Below are 23,882 nucleotides of genomic sequence, written 5' to 3' on the forward strand. Positions count from 1 at the left end.
AAGATCCCAGGAACCCCTGCCTGCCACGTCATGAGGTTCAGACTGGACCCCCTTACTTTCTAAAGTTCCACACTTAGAGTAGTCTAGGTGTGGCTAGATCTAGTCTTAGCCCCCAACTATGAAGAAGTTAAGACCCTAGGCTCTACAAGAATTGCTTTATTTCAGTTTGAGCTGGGACCCTCCAGGAGGGGACCCTGAACAAAGAAATCCACAGACAGTTACACCCTTGCAAGTTGCCTCCCCTCACACAGTGCTTCAGTCCAATAGTAGTATTTGGGTCTGGGGTCTTCTTGTTCCTCACTGGATCCTTTCTCTATCTCCAGGTGGGCATTCTTTTCTTATCTTGAGAATGCAGTTTCTGTTGATCATATCTTTCTAATTAGCCGTTTCTGGGCCTTACTTCAGCCTGAGCTCAGCAGTATTTAGCTGAAAGTCTACAGATAGGCCTAAGACTTCAGTAAATCTGGCTGTGCGTGCTAAGCAGTGTCACTCGTAAGTCAAAAAAACTTTCAGTTCATCGTAAGTTTAAGTGATCCCACAATTAATTCTAATATTCTACAAGTAAACCATTTTAATCTCCAACATGGAGGCAGACTTACTTTTCCTTTTTCCTTAAAACTCATCAAGGACCAATTATTACCAAGGAATGTGTCCTGTGACTGAAGGGTATCTGCTCATATCTTAGTCACAGTTGCGTCTTCCAGAGCAAGCAGAATAGCAGGGGCTAGAGAGTCCTGCTCAGTCTCTGACTGCCAAGTCGCCACAAAATAAAATCCTCCACTGGGCCTGGAGTCAATTAGCTATCTTAGAAAAGGTCTGAACCTCCTTGCAGATGGGATTGCAGAGTTGCAGAGAAAAAAGTCTGAGGTGGTGACTCTCTTGTAGAATTTTTCTGGAGCTGATCTGTGTGCACTCTACTAATATCTGTGCCTCTTTTCACTCATGTTGCAGGAATCAGCTGTGGAGTGCCTCCACCTTTGGAAAATGGATATTATTCAGCTGAAGACTTTTTTGCTGGTAGTACCGTTACCTATCACTGCAACAATGGCTACTATTTGTTGGGCGACTCCAGGATGTTGTGCCTGGACAATGGGAGCTGGAACAGCATTTCACCATCTTGCCTTGGTGAGATGTACCATACATGTAGCTGCGTGGGCTGACAATCGTGTACTTCTATGTCTTTGGGTTTGGATGGGATTCATTTGGAAATTGACCAGAGTCCCAGAAATCACATTCCAGAATACTCACATTTCTGAAATACCATGTTCAGCATTATGTGAAGCCAAAACTACATTCTCGTACCTTTCTGTGTCAGTCCTCTTCTGTCATGCACACCTCATACTTAATAAGCCTGCATTGCACTCCCAGGCTAAATCCTTCCAGGTTCATTTAGGCCTATAGTCCTTACATTCTCTGTTTCGATCCTGTGCATTTCCCTGTGCTTCAGCACACTGTCAGTATCCTGTAGTGTTTGACCAGGTTCTTCAAGATGTTCGATGTATGGAGGTTGTAATGTTTAATATCAAATTTACTTGTTCAAAGATAATTGATGCTGCACAGGATTTCTGATTTAGCAGAGACAAAAAATTTACTGCATAACACAATGCAAATAAATAAAAGTTACACTTGCCAAATACAGCAACTGGAACACACAATTCAGTCACAATACCAGGGTGTTTTCCATTATGTCTCTATAATATGCTCACCATCATGATACTGGGCATCCCCACAGTAGCTGAGAACAAGTATGTGAGTTAAAGCCAGCTTAAGCCCATTCCTAATTGGCTGGGTCTTATACTCTTTGAGGTACATATTCAATTTCTCTCCTTCCCAGCTCTGTCTAATTCAGGGAGACATTCACACTCTTTTGATGAACTCAGAATTTATGTCACTGGTTGATCTACTCAACTGTTGATAGCTGTTTACCTAAAATAAAGGCCACCAGCCTGTTCCCTTGTTTTGAGTCGGCTTCTTTGTAACGGCAGTGGTCAGTCACACCCTGCATTATTGCTTAGGGTTCTTGGGCAGATAAGTTTTGCCCATCTTCTCTAAGCCTTCTTCCGCTGTGGGGGTTTGTTGGCTGTCCACAGCAAGCTGCTGCAGTGTTGAGAGGGCTGGGAGTGCACTTGCAGACGCAGTTCACATAGCTGCCACACCATAATTTACCTGCCAGTCAGCTGGGTCTGATATACTAGATGCAGCTGCAGAATCTGAAAGTTGAGACAGATCAGCGTTGTAATGCTTACAAAGGTCTGAGTGTGACTGTTCCTGTAGGGCCATGTCTCCAGCAGATCCCTGCTGGAATCCACTAGTTAGGTGTACTTGGATTGCTGCTGTCTTGGTCATGCCTGTCATGGGAGCTGCAGGGTAGAAACCTGGCAACATTTATGTTTTATTTCACTCTTAATTTTTTATGTAGGTATAGCACATAATTTTTTCAGTGAAGATAAGCAAAAGGAAAGCTAAGAGACTTTTACTTCTGCCAAAATTCATTTTGGGATAGGGCCCATCTGGTTTCATAGGATCCTGTTTACCAGGACTCCTTCAGACCCTCCAGACTGTCCAGTCTGTTTTTCCTCTGGGTTTTTTTCCTTTCCACTTTATACCAAGGCCTAAAGATGAGCAGTCTCAGAGCCAATGCTGCGGTGCTGTCCAAATAGTTTGAAATCTGTGCAGTAGGAAGCATGATGTTGAGGAAGAAAAGTCTCTGTGCCCCACCTTCCCCTTTGTCTCTTGCTTTGCCTCTCCTGAAGCAGAATAAGCTGAGGAGGAAATGAAAACAAGAGTAGCTCTGGCACCCTAACCCACCTGTTTACATTTCTGATTCACGCTCCAGGCAGGTGCTGACAAATCTGAGTACACCTATACCCTGAAGCATTCCTTTTGCTCTGATCTTACAGATCTGACTCAGTGTCTTTCCACCCTCCCTTGTCTTACAGGACGTTACAAGGAGGAGCCGTCACTCTGGTTCTATGGTGGTAGCACTTTGCATTTTCTTAATGCTTGTGTAATTGGCAACTGTTTTGATTTTAATGTGCAGTTTTCATCCTGCATGTCAGAAAGAAACTCCTTTTCAGAACATTATTGTGTTCTTCTCGTGCTGTCTAGACTCATTCAGCAATGAAGAATAAACACACCAATTCAGTAAATTTTGTTACTTTTTTACCCAAGTTATATGTCTGCGTAGTATACCTAGTTCAACAGCTGTCCTGTAACAGGACTTTTAAATGAAGAATATTCTGTCTCTAGCAGTATGGTTTATATAAAGAATAATCTCTGATGCCAGCATTTTTCAGTTAGATACTTTGAAACTGGCCCTTTGCAATTTATGACTTACTGTTTGCATACCAAGAACACTTCTGTACAGTCAGCATTTGAAAGTTGATATTAAGCATTCTGGAGTGAGGGATTTCCTGCTGTATATTATCAAGCCACATGGAGCGTAAATTGTCAATTGACATTTCTAGGCACTACTATCCTAAAAAATAGTTAATTGTAATAACACTGCATTTTGAACTAATTTTATCTGGCAGCTGCAGGCACTTAATTCCTAGTATACAGTAATTCTCTTCAGCAAAAATGGGGCTCTGATCATGTTTTGTGTTCAGGGTATTTCCCCACTTGACTAAGTTTTCATGTCTTAGAGGTGGGAAGTTTGAAATGCAAAGGATTTCCCCAAGCAAGTGTTCAGACCTCATAATGTCTATCCAAGCTAGTAGTAAAAGCATGAGCGTTAAAATGCTTGTTCCATTAGTACTTGGAAATCAGATACTTTTGGTGGAAGTTTTAACAAGGATAATAGGATTTGTCCCCAAATTTTCTCACCTGTCATGATACTGTATAGGAAATTATATAGAAAACATAGATATTAATTTAAATATTAAATATTTTTACTCGCGCTTCAAAAATGTGATTGAGGTAAAGGTGATGTTAAATTATACTAATTAAAGCAATTCCTCTTGGCAGTTTGTGAGACGGAAACTTAAAGCAGATACTTATTACAAATACCACCCTAGAGACATCTTTTTTGTGTTTCTGTTTTGCAGATGTTGATGAATGTGCAGTTGGATCAGACTGCGATGAGCATGCATCTTGTCTCAACACAAATGGATCCTATGTTTGCACTTGCATCCCTCCCTACACAGGAGATGGTAAAAAATGTGCAGGTATGGGAAGGAAAAACATACAGCTAGCCGTTTCAAGATTCTGTGTAGGCCGGTATCCTGCCTCCCACTGTGGAAGACAGTTGCCAGTAATTCATATCTAAGGAAGGACAGGGCAAGCATGCTACCATCTCCTGGTCACTTTGAACTGGATGAGGCTGTGATGAAGTGTCTACTTTTGCTTCCTGAGAACTTAGCTCTCCTTATGGAGACAGCTGTCGTTGGGATTCTGCTCCAGAACATAACACAGGTGCAAAATCCTTTTGCACATGGAGCATGTGTGCTGAAGACCTGGGAAGCCTGCAATTTGCCACTTCGCTGAATAAAGCTGTGCAGTGAAGAAACATTTAAATACAGACATACAAGTAGGGCTTGAGCTGCCTGTGAAAACATTAAGCAAGGTAACTTTGCATGAAGATGACAACGGTGGCATAGGTTAAGATAAATGGTAGCTGAGTTGATTTCCTCTTCAGGGCTCTATATGCCGGAATGGGCTTTCCCTCACAGAGTGAAAAATGACTGCAAGATATGTTTGCTTCTGACAATGAATGCAAAATCAGTTACAGAGGGTTCTTCCGTATCGATTAGCTTGCTTGCGTGAGTATTCAGTGCCTGTCACTATTATACAGAACAGAGAAAAGCTGATAAGGCTGTAAACTACTTATGAATATTTTCGACTTTCAGAAAATTCCCAGGGATATCTCCTGCAACTTGTTTCTAAAACCTGGTACTTTGTTATGTTGTTGGTAGTTTCTCTTTTCCTCTTCAGAACCGGTGAAGTGTCGTAATCCTGGAAATCCAGAGCATGGCCATTTACATGGGGACATTCACAGTGTTGGCAGCGAAGTAACGTTTTCCTGTGAAGACGGATTTAAGCTGACAGGAAAAACTAAACTTACATGTATGGAGTCTGGAGAATGGAGCCACCCAGTACCATACTGTGAAGGTACGGTTCCTGGGGAGAATCCATGTTGTAATGTATCTTGTTAGAGAAGGAGAAAAGTAGTAGTGTAGTGCCATTAGAGACCATGGCAGGTAATGAAACCCTGTCGTAGCAGTCCTGGGTCTCAGTGTTGAAGTCTCTGCTCTCTTAAGAGATGTAAGCACCAGCTGAACCTTTTCTAGTTGTCATATTCATAGTGTTGCTCTCTTCTGCAGATTCTCCAATGTGTCAAAGGCATAGAGTTACCTCATTTTAATGCAAACATTAGAAGTGTCTTTCTTCTCCACCTGTCCTCTTGTTTTCAAGGAACTTGTGGGAACTTAATGTCTTAAAGGTCATTAACTGTGGTTCAGGGGATAAAAAACAAACAGAGAGGACAGGCTGGTGCATGTACGTATATGTGTAATGTTTGCAGAAACTGTTTCTTTAGAAAAACAGAATTAATAAGGTGAACCAACAGAGTTAAAGGAAGGAGTGGCAAAGACAATGTCAAAAAATCAATTACTTCATCTGTAGGGAGGGGTTGATATGGAGCTCTCTTGTCAGTCAAGTATGTTGTTTGTAGAACAGTTCCAACTACTGATTTCCAGTTAGTCCAATTTCTTGTCAGCTAAAGAGCTCTAAATGTCGGTTATAGATTAGTCAAGAACTCAGTGTTACCTAGAGTTTTATACCTCTTCAAACCTATGTAGAGAAAACAAAGCAAATCCTGTTTTTCATTCTTTTTCGTTTGTGTTGTATCAACCTCTCTTGTGATCCTGTCTTTTTAAAGCTATATCCTGTGGTGGTCCAGTTATTCCAGAGAACAGTGCCATTTGGGGCTCAAATTTTACATACCACAGCAAGGTGGTGTACAGGTAGGAATTCAGTATGTTTGAAATGCTATATTGATAACTGATCAAGAGTCTGGGAATAAGTAGGAGTACGGCTGACTTGGAAGTGATTGAAGTGGAAGAGCAAGGTGAGATTAAAGCAATGGAAAGACATTCGGTTATAGCTGTGGCTGTTCAGTGTCAGAGCTGAATGTTTACTCCAATACTACTTCTCTATGCCATGCAGAGAAGGAAAGTGTATGCAGGTGTGGATGGAGAGAAAAGGGATGGCTGATTTGTAATTTGGGCATAAAAGGCCCTGGTTTTGATAGCACCTCCTTTCTTCCTACTCAGGTGCAATGACGGATACAACTTAGTGGGTGAGAAGGAAATTCTATGCCTTGCTAGTGGTGTTTGGAATCATCCTCCCCCATCTTGTGAAATGGTGACTTGTCCTAGCCCACAGAATATCAGCAACGGAAAATACACACTCACTGGCACAACCTACCTTTCCTCTGTATCATACACCTGTGACAATGGATACAGGTAAACACAGGAACATCCCTGAGCCAAATGCAGATGGCAGAGTTGTTAGAAGAACTAAGTTATGTCTGAAAGAGACAAAGCTGGGATCATTGGTCAGAAAGACAAAATACTAAAACAGGATTTTGAAAGGCTTCTTTATATGTTTAAGGTACTTTCTGTATTTTAGCCTAAACTGGAACCATTCAGGAAGGTCATTCAGGATTTGCTATACATATATATGCAATGATTTTTTTTTCCATCAGGCTCGAAGACATATTTTGAATATTCAGAAAAATAATTGCCATTATTTTTGAAAGTTCTTATTTGTCTTTAAAGGTTATCATACCCCTACAGCTTTGGCACATACCAAATTCTGGTTTTGCTATTGTTTTAAAATGCCTTCAGTAAAAGAACCTTCTGGAAGTCACTAATTCAGTCCTTGCACTCTTTATAGTTGTTATTTATTCTAGGCTTTTGTTCCAGTTTATGTTTGTAAGCAATTATATTGGAAACACATTTTTAGTATGCTGCAATTAAAAATTAATACAGTGATGCTATATCCCGGGATGTGTCCTGAAGTGCAAGTTTCTGTCTTCTGATACCTGCTTGTACCTCTAGCAGATTACTCTGACATAAGTGGTCTCATATGGCCCTGTTTAGGTCTGAATTTTTTCTGTGGTTTCCTGCTGCACATGTTCCTTTGTCCAGATGCATGTCCAGGTTCATGAGGTGTACTCATTTGGTCAATATTTTGGTTGTAATAACACAAATGGATACCTCATCTGCAGTCCAGTGTAGTGTTGAGTCGTAGATCCAGAGTGTGGGCTTATCTGTACCACACGAAACTAGACAGTGTTTTTACCAATGTCAACATGGACTTAGGACATAAAGGCAGCAAATACCACATTATTTGTGACTCTTTGCCAGCCTAGCATAGCTTGGTGAGAGAAGTCCTTACTCCTGTGGTCACCTTTCCAAGAGAAACTCCCAAACAGTGTCCATCTTATACAGTGTTTCCGGACCTAAGTGTAGACCAGCTGTCTTCCTTCAAGTACCTCTTACGTATTTTTTGTCTTAAACATATTACCACAAGCAGGCAGAGCCAACTGCCCTGACGAGGGCTTGTGCCATATCTGTAAGGGTTTTACAGGTCAGCATTGTTCTCTTCTGTTAGTGTCTGAACTCATTTTAGACAACTAAACATGGAGGTCTAATACTATTTGAGACTAAATTGTAAGGAAACAGACACACCTGTGTAGGGCTCTTAGATATGACAAGGGACTTCCTAGGTATATACAGCTGGCTGACGTAGTAGCTGGAGACCATGGGCTTCACCCAGGTTGTCTCATGTTGATGTTGAATGCCTCTCTTTAGACAAATGAGTCACACCTTTCGTAAGAGTGCATAACTAAGGAACCGTAAAAATATCATGAGCTCTGAATGTATGTGGCCATTCACTCAAGTAAAATCCTTTACCTGCTGAAGGAACTGAATGCCTTTCTGTAAAAGCCTGAACTGGAGCCTTCCCTTCAGATTTCTGAATTAAGGTAGTGTTTAAGTCCCTGAGTGAAGTAGGTCTCAGACTGAGGCCTAGTTGCAAGTCTCAAGGTTGGCATAGTGTTGATGGCATACTAGTCAATCTTTAAGCTTAAATCAATATTTAAGTTCTCCCTGACTTTCTTTTGTGGCTCAAAGACGGGCAAAATTACAGCAGATTTTATGTATGTGTCTACACAGTGCATTGAGGCCCCACATGAATTCCACCAGCTCTCTCTTAAAAATGATCTGAAGACCAGCTTTCTTGACAGCATCTGCAGTGCTTTTTCATGAATAGGGGGTGAGACTCTGGCATCTGCTGAAGTCTGTGAGAGACTCCCCTTGGTTTCACTGGGGCCAGGAAATCAGTGAGAAGCAAAGCATGACTTTCCCTCTCTGTTTCTCACGTGAATTGAAATGACAGCCTTAATAATGATCTTTGTGTCTCAGCCTTCAGGGACCTTCTGTACTTGTCTGTACATCTTCAGGGAACTGGAACAGTACTCCTCCAGCTTGCAACATCATCTCTTGTGGATCCCCTCCTGCCATCAAAGACGCAGTCATCAATGGAAATAACTTTACTTTTGGAAACACGGTCTCTTACATGTGTAAGGAAGGGTATGTAGACTAGCACTACTGCACCAATAGTCAGGACTAGTAAAACTGGAATACTGCTTCACAAGTCCTTTATAACTACACACTAATTTTTACTGCTTCTGCCTTAACTGTCTGAAAATTAAACGCAATGGAGGGGGTTTTGTGGGCTATCAGGTTAGTATGGGAAATACAGGCATTTCTAAGAATAGTTTCACTGCAGCTGAATGCCCTGTGGTGGAGGAGAATGGAGAAGAGTCACGGGGAATGATAGACCAATTCAATAGCAAGCCCTTTCACTTGGAGTTACTACTAGTACTTCTGTGGTAAACTCAAGGCCTGAATCATAAAGAATTCTCTGTGTCTCTTCAGACTATAAGAAAGCTAGTGTGTTTTGAGAACCGTCTCTTCTGATATTCTAAATTCTGCTTCTGTAGAAGCCTGACTCCTCGTTCACTGAAGTCCTTTTTTTTTTTTTGATTTCTATCTACTCAGCACAGTGACCTTTTCAGACTGTATTTGATCAAAGGTGAGGCTCCATTTTGATGATGTTGAGCATGAATGTAACACTGGACTCTGATCCTGCAAGAACCTTTGCACATGCTTATCTTTACAGCCTGTGAGCAGTCCCATTGAATTTCTTGTAAATGTTCTGTCCGAAAGGGAGAGTAGGTATGCAGAGCTTTTCCCAGGTCAGGCCCTAAGTGACTTGGAGGATTTTCTGCTCTGTCTTAATGTAAAACAGTAGATTGATAAGCCAGCATTTTTCTTATAAACTGGCTTGGCAATATTATTCCAAAGAATTGAAGCAAAATATCCTTATTCTGTTATCTTGACTGTATTACAATTTAAAAAGCTGCTACTCTTTCCTGTGCAAGCATTTTAAATGAGATAGGATAGCAACATCTAAAGAAGGCCACAGCTGTTTGAGACAATGACTACAGTGGATCATATTAAATATTGGTACGTAGTAGGCTGTTTTTCTGGAGTTCAGTCATGAGACTTTGAAAACAAATCCTGCAAACAAAACAAATCCCTTTTTCAGATGTTGTCATCAAAATCTGAACAACCAGTTTCAAGCCTGCAGCTGGAAAGAGTCACTGGGAATTCTGTTGTAGTCACTGTTTCTTTGCTTTCTGTGAAAGCACACCTCTGAGGTCTCAAAACTGAGAAAGAAGGTAGTCACAGGTATTGTGACTGTACTGCTGCACATTTAAGTAGCAAATTTAGATGGGGTGATGAGCAACATTGAGTAATGTCTGCCACTGCATCTCAGAAACAGATTAAAGAAATAGAACTACACTACCAGCAATCATGTGGTACAGTTGCATGCTCAGCATTAATTTTTTATTGACTTTTGTAACAATTTTTAATGGTTTAGGAAGGAGTTGCTACAAAATTGCCATGTGCGTTATTGGCAAAAACATCCCTGGCTAGCTCATTAAGTTTTACATTGCTTGCAAGTGTTAAAATAGATTGAGAGGGCTGATAAAATAACCCAAAAGGCCCTTACCGGCTTCTCATGTCTTTCTTCTCCATTCACTTTTGCTAAACGGAAAAAACTTCTTGATGGGATCATTTCCTTGAGGCTTATGTAGACTATCACAGCACAATGCTAGGTTTGTTTTAGTAGTTTCAACCAAAATGAAAGTTCAGGAGTGATATTCAGATGAAGCCTCACCATGTAAATGTAGATTTTAGGATTTGCCTTTTGAAGTGTGTCATGACTTTTGTAAAGGATCCTATTCTTCCAGGGTGCTAGCTTGTACTGCAGGGGCTTCAGGAAACTGTAGGTAACATTTGACAATGCTTGTATTTTTGACTTCCTATGTGGTTTCCTTATCCACAGTTACACATTAGTTGGCCCTGCAACCATAGAGTGCTTAGCCAGCGGCAAGTGGAGTGTGAGCCACCAGCAGTGCCTGGCAGTATCCTGTGATGAACCACCCCATGTAGAGAATGCATCACCAGAGAGTGGCCACCGCCTCTTTGGTGATGTGGCTTATTACTTCTGCTCAGATGGCTACAGCCTGGCTGATAACTCTCAGCTGCTTTGCAATGCAGAAGGGAAGTGGGTGCCTCCAGAGGGCAGGGAGATGCCCCACTGCATAGCTGATTTTTGTGAAAAACCATCCACTGTCTCATATAGCATCCTGGAGTCCATTAGTAAAGCCAGGTTTGCGGCTGGCTCCATTGTGAGCTTCAAGTGCATGGAAGGCTTTGTGTTGAACACTTCAGCCAAGATCGAGTGCCTTCGAGGGGGCCAGTGGAATCCTTCTCCTTTGAGCATCCAGTGTATCCCCGTTCGCTGCGGAGAACCTCCCCACATTAGCAATGGTTATGCTAGTGGGGCCAACTACAGCTTTGGAGCAGTGGTGGCTTACAGCTGCAACAAGGGCTTCTACATCAAGGGAGAGAAGAAGCGGACCTGTGAGGCCACTGGCAACTGGAGTGGCAGTCTGCCCACTTGCCACCCAGTGTCCTGTGGAGAACCACCACAGCTTGAGAATGGCTTTATTAAGGTACAGAATGAATTTTCTTATCTGCCTGGTACCATGTATGTCTTCACAGTCACCACTGTTTGGGTTTTCTTTCTTCTATTTTGCTCCCTTGTTGAAATTAAGGAAGCATGTGAGTGGGCGGAATAAGCAAAGGGAAAAATAAGTGGATTTGCAGCAGAATAATGTCTGAAAAACAGCTTCCATAGGATTAACTGTCTTAAAGTGGGTTTCCAGTTAGGAGACTCAACACACCGTATGACAGTCAGTTGATGTCTTCACTGTCTTACTCCTAGTTTGTTTGGTCCATGGATGGCTTTTCAGCACCATATGGAGACATTTGAAGTACTGTCGCCTTGCTTTTTTCACTGCTGTGAAAAGAATCTGATATGCAATAGATAAATCACCTTGGGATAATTTCTCTCCTTTTGATGCAAGCACACTTCTTTAATGACGTGTCAGAACTTTCTGCTCCTTGTCAAGTTACATTGCCACAATGCCAGAAGTTAAAAATCTCCTTGTGGCAGCCCAAACCTTTAATAACTACTTAACTCATGTAGTGCTTAGAGGCACAAGGGTAATATTGTGGTAAAGAAGATCAAAAAACACTATGGTAAAGATTTAAATTTGAATTTTCAAAGTATTTTTCCTTTGAACATCCTCCCTCCTTCTTTAAGTCTAGCCACTAGGGAATCTGCATTTTCTAAAATTAAAGGAAGGGTGAGTGTGTTGCATCTCAGTTCCTGCATGGATCTCCAGCAGTAATAGCAACAATTTCTCATCAGACTTCCACACAGGTAGATCCTGTGATTAATGCGTATCACTCTGTAGTGTCTTCCTTAGGAAGGATCACTACTTGCCCCTGCAGACATTTCTTGCAGTTAGAGACATTTTTTAATACCTCAGTGGAGTCCTGCAGCTTTGCCCCTCAGTTGTCTGCTCAAGATCCTGCAGCTGCATCTGTGGCACTTATAAATGTCTCCTAGTAGTAGTAGTAGTAGTACATCAGAGGGCTCCAGCCTTGAATACACCTGTAAGGTAAAGAATCGTAACAATAGGCAATTTCATGGCATCTTCCCCTGACCCACTTTTTTTCTGTCTGTCTACCTATCTTTTGGCCTCATAGGCCAGGAAAGGGGGAAGCAGAGGAAATACTTTCTAGCTTTTACCTTTTAAGCCTTGAATTTTCTGTTTTCTTTTGATAATGCTCTCAGATTTCCTGACAGCAGAGTGTATTATTTGAGGCAAGACATTCTGTGTCAGTTATTTGCATGCATTCCTTTGCAGACAGCCTTTACTGCTGTCCGGAATTCACCTAGAAGCTAGACCAAGACAACATAAGAAATTAAAATCAGCCTGCTTTTGCCTCAGTCATGCATCTTCATTTCAGACATGTCCCCATCTTACCTGTTTTGCAGGGAACAACTGGACGCTTCTTTGAGAATCAGGCAAATTATCAGTGTGAGTCTGGCTACCAGATGGTTGGGAGCTCAGTGTTTATCTGCCAAGCCAATCGACAATGGTACAGTGAATCACCTCCTTCCTGTGTTCCCCTCAGCTGTGGAAAACCACCACCCATCCAGCATGGCTACTCCAAGGGAGAAATGTTTGACATGGGCTCCAAAGTTGAATTCTTCTGTGATGAAGGCTATGAGCTGATTGGAGACATTTCTTGGACATGTCAAAAGTCTGGGAAATGGAATAAAAAACAAAGCCCCAAGTGTGTGCCAACAAAATGTCCAGAACCACCCTTGGCAGAAAACCAGCTTGTCTTGAGGGAAATGGCTTACCAAGTCGGTGTTGTACAGTTTTCCTGCAAAGAAGGTTATGTTTTGCATGGCTCCTCTGTACTGAAATGCTTGCCTTCCCAACAGTGGAATGATTCCTTCCCCTTCTGCAAAGTTGTGCAGTGTCCTGCACCTCCGTACATCCCCTTTGGTGACCCCTTGACTTCATCCCTTCATTTTGGCAGTACTGTGAAATATATCTGTGTGGATGGATTTTTACTGAAGGGTGAGTCTACCATCAGATGCCAGGCTGATGGCTTATGGAGCTTGCCTTTACCAGAATGTATTCCAGTGGAGTGCCCCCAACCAGAAGAAATTCAGAATGGCATTGTTGATGTGCAGGGCCTCACCTTCCTTAGCACAGCGCTCTATACATGTAAACCAGGCTTTGAACTGGTAGGGAATACAACTATCCTTTGTGGAGAAGATGGCCAGTGGCTTGGAGGAAGGCCGGCTTGCAAACCTATTCAATGCCCAAGGCCTAAGAAGATCCTCAATGGCAAATACTCATTCACAAACTTTCATTATGGGCAGACTGTTAGGTATTCCTGTGACAGAGGTTTCCAGCTCCAAGGGGAGGAAACACTGAGATGCCTAGAGACAGGAGAGTGGAGTACAGAGGTTCCCTCCTGCAAAGCTATAAATTGCCCACCCCCTCAGCCCATCGAGAATGGCTTTGTGGAGGGTGCAGATTATAGCTATGGAGCCATGGTAATTTACAGCTGTGTACCAGGCTTCCAGCTGTCCGGCCTTGCCATGCAGACCTGTGAAGAATCGGGCTGGTCTAGCTCCACGCCAACCTGCCTCCCCACGGACTGTGGCCTGCCTCCTCACATTGACTTTGGGGAGTACATGCAGGTGAGACAGGGGGAAAAACGTTCTGACCAGGAGAGTGTTACAGAGAATCCCTCAGTTTCACATACGCTACTGGCTGACAGTTTGAAAGACTTGAAAAGTTCCCTGAGAGAGGACAATGCAATGCAGCTCACCACTTTCCTATTTGGAACTATCATTTTATACACATGTTACTCTGGCTATGAGCTGCTTGGAAACCCTGTTCTAGCTTGCCAGGAAGATGGGGCTTGGAATGGCACTGCCCCCACCTGCATTTCGATAGAGTGCACCTTGCTGTCACCCCCAGAGAACGGCTTTATACATTTCACTGAGAACACACTCGGTAGCATGGTGCAGTACACCTGTAAGCCAGGGTTCACACTTATTGGCTCCAGCACACGACTGTGTTTGCCAAGTCGGCAGTGGAGTAACACTGCTCCATACTGCGAAGCAATAACGTGCAGCTCGCCTACCCAGCTTATGAATGGGAACATAAGAGCGGAAAACTACACATATGGAAGTGTTGTCTACTATGAGTGTGATCCTGGATACCAGTTAAATGGCCCCACACAGAGGAGATGCCAAGAGAACCAGAAATGGGATGGCAGTGAACCAATTTGCATTCCTGTTTCCTGCAGCCCACCACCAGTTTTGGAGAATGGTCAGGTGGCTGGAGAGGAGTACACATTCCAGAAACGTACAGAGTACAGCTGCAATGAAGGCTTCCTGTTAGATGGGAACAGGAGTAGAGTCTGCCTTGCAAATGGAAGCTGGAGTGGAATCGCTCCAGTTTGCAAAGCCGTGACCTGCCCTGTGCCACTGCCTCTTCCCAATGGGACAACTAGTGGCTCAGATTTTGGCTTTAAGAAGGAAGTACACTATCACTGCAACGAAGGGTATAGCCTGCAAGGAGTGTCTACACTTACCTGTCAGAGTGATGGTACCTGGGATTCAGAAGCTCCACACTGTGAGCCAGTCGTTTGTGGACCTCCTGAAGACATCTCCCATGGCTTTCTGAATGGCTCAGGCTTTACCTATGGAGAGTTTTCCCAGTACGTGTGTTTCCCTGGGTATGAGCTGCATGGCAATCCTTTACGGCAATGTTTGTCCAATGGCTCCTGGAGTGGAAGCCTTCCATCTTGCCTACCCTGTCTGTGTCCTAGACCACAGATTCAGAATGGAGTTGTTCTTGGTACAGATTTCAGCTGTGGAAACAGTGCCCAGTTTCAGTGCCTGGAGGGCTTCAAGCTGCTTGGGCCTTCTGAAGTCACCTGTGAGGCAGCTGGCAAGTGGAGTTCTGGGTTTCCTCGCTGTGGGCAGATTTCCTGTGGCTCTCCACCCATCATCCCTAACACATTTATCAATGGGAGCAGTTCTGCAGATGAGAACACCATCATCTATACCTGCTTGACAGGTTATGTCATGCGGGGGAGTCCGGAACTGACGTGTGTGGAGACTGGTTTCTGGAAGAAGCCATATCCAAGTTGTGAGCTGTTAAGCTGTGGCCCACCACCTTCTGTCCCAAATGCAGAGGTTCTTGGGAACACTTACACGTATGGTAGCAAGGTCCAGTACAGGTAAGAATGCTGCTGCCATTCTGTTTATGTTAAAACTCTGAAAGAATGAAGATGGAAGGTTTTTACACCCACAGTTAGTGTAAGTTTTTAAAAGACCCAGAAGAGAGGTTGTGTCCTGTCACATGCTCACAATGACAAACCATGTTCCCACATGCTTACTCAAAATATTGTTCAGACCACAGACAGAACTCCAGCAAGGTATTTCAGCCTGTTGGGCTGTACTCCTCCACCACCTTTAGTTTCCCACTCTCCTTTATGTTCCTTTTCTCCTCCTCTGAAACACTAGTCTGGACATTGAAGCTTTCTTAGAAGGTGGCAGCAGAAGTCAAGAGGGTGTGCCACTGTTTCTCCCCTTTTGGCACCCATTTACATCTTCAGCTTAAGGTGCCTGTTGTAATACAGAAGGGCTGATCTCAGCCCATTTCTGTGCTGCAACATTGTCCAGTCAGTAAGTATTGCTGATGCAAAGTTACTCCATTGTCAGATATGAGAAATCAGGTTTGTTAATTTCCTACAGTGTGTGGATTTTTTTCGCCAAGGGGAGGAATTCCTTGGCAGAAGGAGAGACTTTTTTTGGCAGTAAAAGCAAATGATAGTATGGGACAGAATTGGAAGGTGGCATCTGGATGTATTTAGTGGTATCAGTCATTTTCATGCTTCTCTAGCAAGGTGGAGGAGGTGCTTGTTTTCTACCTTTCTGCAAGTGAACATACTTGCACAAGCCAGGTGAGTTCTCTTAGTAAAGCATCACATGGAACAGAACAAATCAGCCTTAAGTGTCTAAGCAAATGGCCAGTAGTCAGCCTAAGCTTTGCTTTGTTCTTGGAAGAAAGTGAGATCATCTTTAGAATTGCTTGGTGCTCACTCCCTGTTTACCTAGCCAAAAGCCCTCCTTGCAGAGCAAAGGGTAGTGCAGGAACTGCAGTAAATCATTCAGTACCCACCCACTCATTTTCCATTATGGTGGTGCAGTAGCATGAGGCAGCTTGAGATGATGTCTGAAGCGTTCAGCTCTTGCAACAATCTGGGGTCTTACAGGATTACCTTGAAATCACAGAGAAATCCCAGGGTGTGCTTGTGAGCAAGTAATGCTGAAAAACTAGGGTCTAACTTTGTAGTTGGTAGCTTAGCTCATCCCTACCTGTATCTCTGTGGTCAGTTTTTAATGCTGTGTTGCAGATGCCTGGAGGGCTACACAATGGTGACAGAGGTGGATGTATGCATTTGCCAGGAAGACGGACACTGGTCTCCTCAAGGCATTTCCTGTTGCCCCAGAAAGTGTCCCCTCCCAGGAAATATCACCAATGTAATCGTACTTGGGGACAACTTCACTGTGAACACAAACATAACTTTATCGTGTGTAAAAGGCTACACTTTGGTGGGCGCAAGCATGTCTACATGCAAGGTATGGTGTTATTTCCACTGTTTTATTTTTCCAGCTTTGTTGAATTCAAGAGTCCTCCTCATGCCTTCATTAGCTTTTGGTTGTTAATTGCACACAACAGAAAAAATAAAAGCATGTGCTGCAAAACACAGTGTGCTTCCTTGTTAGCCAGTAAGAGCAATTGTTATTTTTCTATGTGTAGGCTTTCAGAACTAGAAATTATTGATTTCTTCTTCCATCAAAAAATAACATCCTTTGGAAAAACATTCCTTTTACCACATTTCAGGGAATAAATCAAATGCAAGATTTTAAAACAATTGTGTCCAAGACTTCTAACGTATTTTGAGGATTGTGTACAGAGCTTTTTTTCTGCAGAGTAATAGGCATCACACATTTTAATTTGCCGTGCAGGTGTAGAAACTTGAATCCTCTATATGTTAAAGACCAAACATCAATTCTGCTAGTAGCCTCCTATTGCATTAAATGTGGACAACCTTGACTTAAGCTTTTAAATAGACTCTTTAAAGTAAGGAAGTCTTCTCATATGAGAAAAGCTGAGCATGCATGGTTTTGCAGATTCAGTACTTCATAAGGAAAGGTTTTCCCCTTATTTTACTATTTCAAAGATCTATGGAAGTAGGAGTAGGTGTGTTTGATGAGTGTCTCTTCAGATATCATTCTTCCCTTAGAGAAGGCAACTGAAGAATGTAGCCATGGGGTTAGACATTGATCCAGGAGAAAAGTATGGAATCAGGCAGCTGTAGTTTGCATTCTTCTCCTGAGCTATTAGGTGACCTTGTATGAGTGAACGTGCTTTTTCAAGCTTTTATTTCCCCTTTTATTTTGTTCCTTCTGTCTTGGAAGTCGAAGCTGAACATACCTGCCAAAGCTGAGCTCCAGTCTATGTTGACATAAGTATACTGAGTTTTATTAAGGATTGCACAGATAATATTACATAAACCACATCTATACATCCACAGCCATGGGATGTTTCTACTATGATTTTCCTAACTTTTTTCATTTAGATACAAAATATGCATATAAAGTGATGCCTTCATTCTTTTAATTACATTTATTTTTCAGGAGAGTGGCATTTGGATACCAACATTTTCTGATGACATCTGCGTTCCTGTGTCCTGTGGGACCCCAGAGTCTCCAGAAGATGGATTTGTGGTTGGCACTAAATACAATTACAAAGACGTGGTTCTTTATAAATGTGGTTCTGGCTATGAACTACAAGTAAGCAAGCTGAAATCTCAAGCACTCTAAACCTTTAGTTGTCATTTTCAGTTCTTATGTGATAACTGTGAGAATGTATTACATCTGGTCCATACTGATATATTCCTTCGACTGCCAGAGAAACTGGATATCTGCTGTGGTTGTTAGTGTTTGTAAAATGCTCCTGGTATGTCTAGGATAGTCCTAGAGTGAATTAAGGGTATATTTAAAGCAAATATAAGCATCCTGTTCAGATATATATATTCAACAGATACATTTCAGTGTTCAGAGTTTTTTTTAACAGAAAGTTGTTTCGGCACTCTGCAAATTATAGAATCATAGAATACAGCATTATAGATGAATGTGACCATAAATCATGAAAGAGTTAATTTCTTATGTATCACTTCCTTGAACTGGCTCTCTGGCCAGAGGTAGACTGCATTCTTCCTTCAATTCCATAATGTCCCAAGCCTTATGTCTGCTGCATTGAGCTTTTCAGACTCAAAGCTTCTGATAAATGCCAGTGCCCTCAGTTCTATGACATTGCTAGATGATATGAAAGTGATCTCTCTTGTTTTAGTAAGGCAGTGAGATTCCATTTGGTTCAATGGCAGCTTTATTCCCTGAAGAAGGGAACAAAGTTCTTTCTTGTCCATTTTCTTTGTTACGAGCATTGGGCTCTGATCCCTGCCTGAGCTTTGGAGCAGCACTGCTGTCCAATTGTCAAAACACTTCAGAGCTGCCTCTGGTGTGTATGTTGCTGAGGCGCATGGCTTCCACCACCCCCAGGTGATGGCAGAGTAGGGCAGAGCTGCATCCAGAAGCATGAGGTGGTGAGGTCTCCCCAGGACAGAGGCTGGCTCTTAACACTGTGTTTTTTAAGTACCAAGCAGCATGGCTGCCTGTGCTTCCTTTGGACTGGCCTAACGCCAATAGTAACTTAAGAACTTCATGCATATGAATTCACCAGTGAAGTCACTCACTCAGAATAAAAATAAGATGGGTTTAGAGAATGCTTAGGTAACGATAAGTTCATTTTGCATTGTATTGTCGTAGTTATCACTGGGAATGGAGATGTGGGTTGGTATGTAGACAGATAGACACAATTACTGTTTCAAGTAATTTTGGAGGTAATAAGGCAATGCTTTCATACATTAAAAAGTCCTTCCAAGCTTTGTATCCCAGCTTTGCCACCTAGCGTCAGCCTCTCTCCTTGCTGTTGAAAAGAAATCCTGCTGATTTTGCTATGGGAAGCAAAGTCTATAGAGTGTGATGCCATACAGCACTCACATCAAGCGGCTGCCATTGTCTGTCCCTTTGCTTTGTAATGAGAGTATACTGCTTCAAGGAACAAATTTAGTTGTTCTCTCTGCCTTGGAGTAAAGTAAGAAATAAATCCTAGGCTATTAGTCTGGCTATAAAGCCTGTACATAAGAAAGAAAGAACATTATTTATAAGGAAATTTAAAGAATGAGTGTTTGGGATGTGGTCAAAATCAGTACATTACATTTGTAAAACACTAGCTTATACTGTTGCTGAAAAAAATGCTAGTTAAATTTTCTGTAAATGGGTCCTGGAAGGAGAAAATTTGTCATCTTAATGCATTCCTGGGAAGAAGAGTGGTAAAACTGACAAGAAAGATTATACACCAGATAGAAGGACAAGAGAACTGACTAGCTGACCCCACAAACTTTTGGTTTATAAACACCTGTCACTTTGCAGGAAGGAGTTTTACCCTAAACTCTGCTAGTAGATTGGGGACGTAGTATTTAATTATCTCCTTACAGGGGATGCACATGAAGGGAAAACATCCTGGCCTTGCTGGATACTGGAGTTGATGGGAGAAAAGAGTTGACTAAAGTTATTCTTTGAGCATTTTCTTCTGTTTCACAGGGTGATGCAGAACGGACTTGCCAAGAAAACAAGCTTTGGAGTGGCACAATGCCGGTGTGCAGAAGTACGTTCTACCTGAGTTTATCACTTAGTGTTGGTCAAGGATGATTTTACACAACAGAAATCATGCTCATTTTGGTTTATAACTCATACTATCTTCTTTTTCTTGAAAATTTTGGTAAGTACCGCAGACAGCAGCCCTCAGGAGTTGCAGAATTGCTGATGTGTGCAGGTAATAGTGTGAAGAAAACCACTACACCTTTCTGCCTTGCTCCTGTATCCCTAACAAAGCTGTGCAGACAGCTTCCAAGTTTAAGTAGTTGTGACACTTGAGGTCATGATTTCTGGGGTAACTGAGGACCTCTGACACTTTATAGTTTCCAGAAGTCACAAGCATTTAGCATGCTCAAATGTAACTCTATGGATACTTGTTCTCAAAGGTACTTCACTTCTGTGAGGTGTCTAATGCTTACTAACTGGAGCGCCAAAATAAGAGTTGTCTACATAAATACTTACGTGGACTTCAGCCATTGGCTGTAAGGGGCAGCAGTGGAATTTCCTGAGGCTTCCTGCCAGCACAAACAATAGATTTTGTCTTTTAGCAGGAGCTGGAAGCACCAGGCATGATACTGTTCTTGTATTCAGCAGCAAATATCTGGGAATGCCCAGATAATGCTGTGTTCTTTCCCTGTTTCTCAGAGTAAAACCACTGGAGCATCTGTGAACAGGACAGGCCATATGCATTATGTCTGACTGGAACATTTTCCTTATGTTACAGGAGTATCATGTGGACCCCCAGACATGATAGAAAATGGATCTGTCCAGGGAGAAGAGTTCCTGTTTGGCAGTGAGGTGTTTTACAGCTGTGACCCTGGCTTTGAGCTACAGGGACCAAGCCGGAGGATTTGCCACGTTGACAAAAAGTGGAGCCCCTCCGCCCCTTTGTGCACACGTAAGTAGCAAGCAGAGCAAATGGTGGCAGTTTTCCAGGGGAGCCCTGGAACAAACCAAGGGAATGCTTTTGCTGGCTTGCTTCCAGTCTCTGCTCCAGTTGGAGAGCTGTAACAGAAGGAGCCAGAGGAAAAGCTAGCAGATAAGTTCTCACTGGCAGTTCTTCTCTGATGTGAAGGGAGCTCCTTTTGGCACATTAAAATGGCACAAGCATAGAGTTGGGCTTGGGTCAGTAGGGGTGGAGTGTGGCCTGCTGTATTTGGTTTGCCTTGTATTGTAGTGTGCAGCTCTTTGAACATCATGTGATGGGATGGTTCTTCTCTACAGTGGCAAGGCTAATATGTGCTGACCACTCTGTATGTCTGGAGATCAAGACTCTTCTTCCTAGGATCAAATCTTTGCTTTCTGTGCAGCAGAAGATGATTAATTGTGGGAGCATGGAAAGAAGGATGTATGACTTATTTTGTACTGCTTATAAATAAAATGCCAAGATTTTGTATCCCTTGTTCTCATGGTGACATCATAGTCCTACCCCTTGCATTTGTCTCTCACCTTTGACCAATTTGCCTGGTCTCCGCAGTAAGTGTAGGATAGGAGGCAAGACCCTTTCTAACTATGATCGTTTTTCTTGGGAACATCCTGAGATCACTTTCCACTGTATAGGAAGCAAAGGAGACTGCAAATGCAGCCTCTGGCACACTCAGAAGTGTTCTGGATCGCTCTGAACACCCCTGGTAGTTTACAGCCCCATCAGATACATTGTTTGCAGCTTGCACTCAGACAGAGAAGGCAGGCAAGGCATTGTGTAACTCTTCTCCACATAATACCTCACAGTTGCTTTCTTCCTCTCTTTCCATTAATTCAGTGTGTGAACAGAGCTGTCAGTGTGTAACAGATAGGCAGAATGTCCTTCATTGTCTGCATAAAACCAAAAAAGCTTTTTCCTCTCCTAGGAATTACTTGTGGATTGCATCCCTCCATAGAAAAAGCAGAGGCCATTTCAACACATACAGAAGTAATGTAACTTTTGTGTGCATCTCTGGATACCATCTTGTTGGGCCCCAGAATATCACGTGTCTTGCCAATGGGAGCTGGAGTAAACCTTTGCCGTTGTGTGAAGGTAACTGTTCAGTTTTATAGCTTGACATGTTCCGATTGGAATAAGAAATAGCTCAAGAAATAGCTCCTTCCTTATGCTTGCATATCGTATGATCCTGGGATTGAGCTGCTTTTGGGAAACAGTTCTGTAATGTGTATTTAATGGTTGGATTCAATGATCATAAATGTCTTTTCCAACCTAAACAATTCTATGATGAAAAATAGTGCCAGAAAAATGAAGTGTGTCACAAAGAGCACTGCCTGTTACCAAGAAAAAGCTTAAAAAAAAATTTTCCTGAGGTTTTAATCTGCACTTTAACAAGCTTGATGAGAGATGAGGTTACTTGCCATCCAAGAAAATCAAACCCCTAACAAAAGGTGATGGACTGCAAGGATAAGTGACTTTTCTCCCAGCAGACTTCTGTAGTCAATTATTAAGTTGATTATCTTTTTCTGAACTTTGGGCCCCAAAGACAATCTTGACAGCTCAACCCTTAACCTCCACTCTCCTCAGGTCTCCCAAACTAGACTCTAGACCCAGTATCCTCCTTGCTTTTCATAGCTGCTCCTGCCATTCTTACCTGGAGCTGACATGTTGATGTCCGCACACCCAGCTGCACACGCAGATGCACAAGGGACCTGCGTGCTCTGACAGCTTCACTGAAGTAAGACAGATAATGGTCTTCTACTCAAGGCAGATGTTAGGTTCCTGTCACCAAAGCCATGAAAACTGCATGAGGGCTAAGGACCATCAGATGCAGTGCTGGGCAGCCACAGAATGCACAGATCACTGTGCGCTACAGTGCCCTAATGCTTTGCAGACTGCATAGTAGCAGCCTGAAAAGTTGGTAGAGGAAATCCACGTAAGAGAGGAAGTCTGTAGTACGTAGCCAGGCAGCTAAGAAAAGTCACGCAGTAGCAGTGCTGAACAGAAGAAGGCCATCTTGAACAAACTTTAGCATGGCTGCTTCACCAGCTCCTCTCTGCCTCTTGCCTGATGGCCTTGTGTCTGTCTGATAGTTTAATTTGCATTCATCCCCTTACACAGGCCACCTGGGAAAAACAAATGAAAAATGGGGCACAGAATAGAGTCACTTGTGTAGCCGTGGTAACCCATCTTGGACTATCTGGCTTCTGGCTTCAGAAACACAAATGAGAATTTTGAGGGGGACACTTAGTTAAGTGTTAGCATCTTGCACCAAACCCATCCTGCATCTCATCTCACCTGCATTTCTTGACAGGTGAAAAGGAGGGTACAAAGGGATGCATGTTTCTGTGGTATCTCTCAGTGGCAAGAAATAACCATTTCCATGTTTTGCTTCATGGATCCAGTATGAAGTTATAAATGTGTCCTCTCCTCCCCTGCACTGCTGCATTTTGCTGGCCTGAAAAACACGTCTGTGGCTTTTCTACATCACTGGGAGGAGCTCCTTCTCCAGCTTGGCTACATTTCCTTCCCAGAGATACTGAACTGTCCGTCAGCGCTCTTCACAATTTGTTTGTCTGTGGCTGCTACTTTAAACATATTGTGTGAGTGATTCAGGAATTGTTGGAAGTCCAGGTTTAGTATCAAGCTGAATTTATTATCAAGCTGAATTAATGAGATTTCTTCCTTTGCAGAGACCAGATGCAAAGTTCCAGTTTCTTTGCTGAATGGGAAGGCGATTTATGAAAACAATACAGTTGGCAGTACAATAGCGTATTTCTGCGAGAGGGGGTACAGCTTGGAAGGGGAACCTGCAGCAGAGTGCACAAGAGATGGAAGATGGAGTAATCCCTTGCCTCTCTGTAAACGTGTGTGTTTGCTTTGTAATGAAATAGTGGACTCAGTTTTTAAGCTCTATAGGCTAGGCTACGCTTCATCTAAACTGACAGTAAATGAAACATTTCTGCAGATCTTTGTGGAAATTTACTGCCATTTTCTTCTGGAGTGGTCATGAGCAAGATTTGTCACTTGTTTAAAAAATTGTTTTGGCCTATGTTGAGAGATTTGTTGATGTGCATCCTATTTTTACAGAGGAACAAAGGGAGCGGTTTATTGAGACATATTAAAGTACTAACTTGTGACA

At 42.6% G+C, this 23,882-nt stretch overlaps 1 protein-coding gene across 1 annotated transcript in view; it reads left to right on the forward strand.

Annotated features, from left to right (window-relative positions):
• Positions 1 to 23,882, forward strand: part of SVEP1 (sushi, von Willebrand factor type A, EGF and pentraxin domain containing 1) — a gene marked incomplete at its 5' end in the record, with an annotated part of 65,147 nt that overhangs the window by 25,951 nt on the left and 15,314 nt on the right. Inside the window, 12 exons of the mRNA XM_009872075.1 lie at positions 952 to 1,125; positions 4,047 to 4,166; positions 4,933 to 5,109; positions 5,879 to 5,963; positions 6,273 to 6,464; positions 8,430 to 8,597; positions 10,423 to 11,095; positions 12,490 to 15,269; positions 16,449 to 16,674; positions 17,737 to 17,892; positions 19,765 to 19,828; positions 23,434 to 23,607. Of these exons, the coding sequence (XP_009870377.1) occupies positions 952 to 1,125; positions 4,047 to 4,166; positions 4,933 to 5,109; positions 5,879 to 5,963; positions 6,273 to 6,464; positions 8,430 to 8,597; positions 10,423 to 11,095; positions 12,490 to 15,269; positions 16,449 to 16,674; positions 17,737 to 17,892; positions 19,765 to 19,828; positions 23,434 to 23,607 (4,989 nt within the window). The remainder of the gene's footprint in view (positions 1 to 951; positions 1,126 to 4,046; positions 4,167 to 4,932; positions 5,110 to 5,878; positions 5,964 to 6,272; positions 6,465 to 8,429; positions 8,598 to 10,422; positions 11,096 to 12,489; positions 15,270 to 16,448; positions 16,675 to 17,736; positions 17,893 to 19,764; positions 19,829 to 23,433; positions 23,608 to 23,882) is intronic.

The sequence above is a fragment of the Apaloderma vittatum genome, unplaced genomic scaffold (assembly GCF_000703405.1).
Source record: "Apaloderma vittatum isolate BGI_N311 unplaced genomic scaffold, ASM70340v1 scaffold7506, whole genome shotgun sequence".
In the NCBI taxonomy this organism is placed as follows: domain Eukaryota; kingdom Metazoa; phylum Chordata; class Aves; order Trogoniformes; family Trogonidae; genus Apaloderma; species Apaloderma vittatum.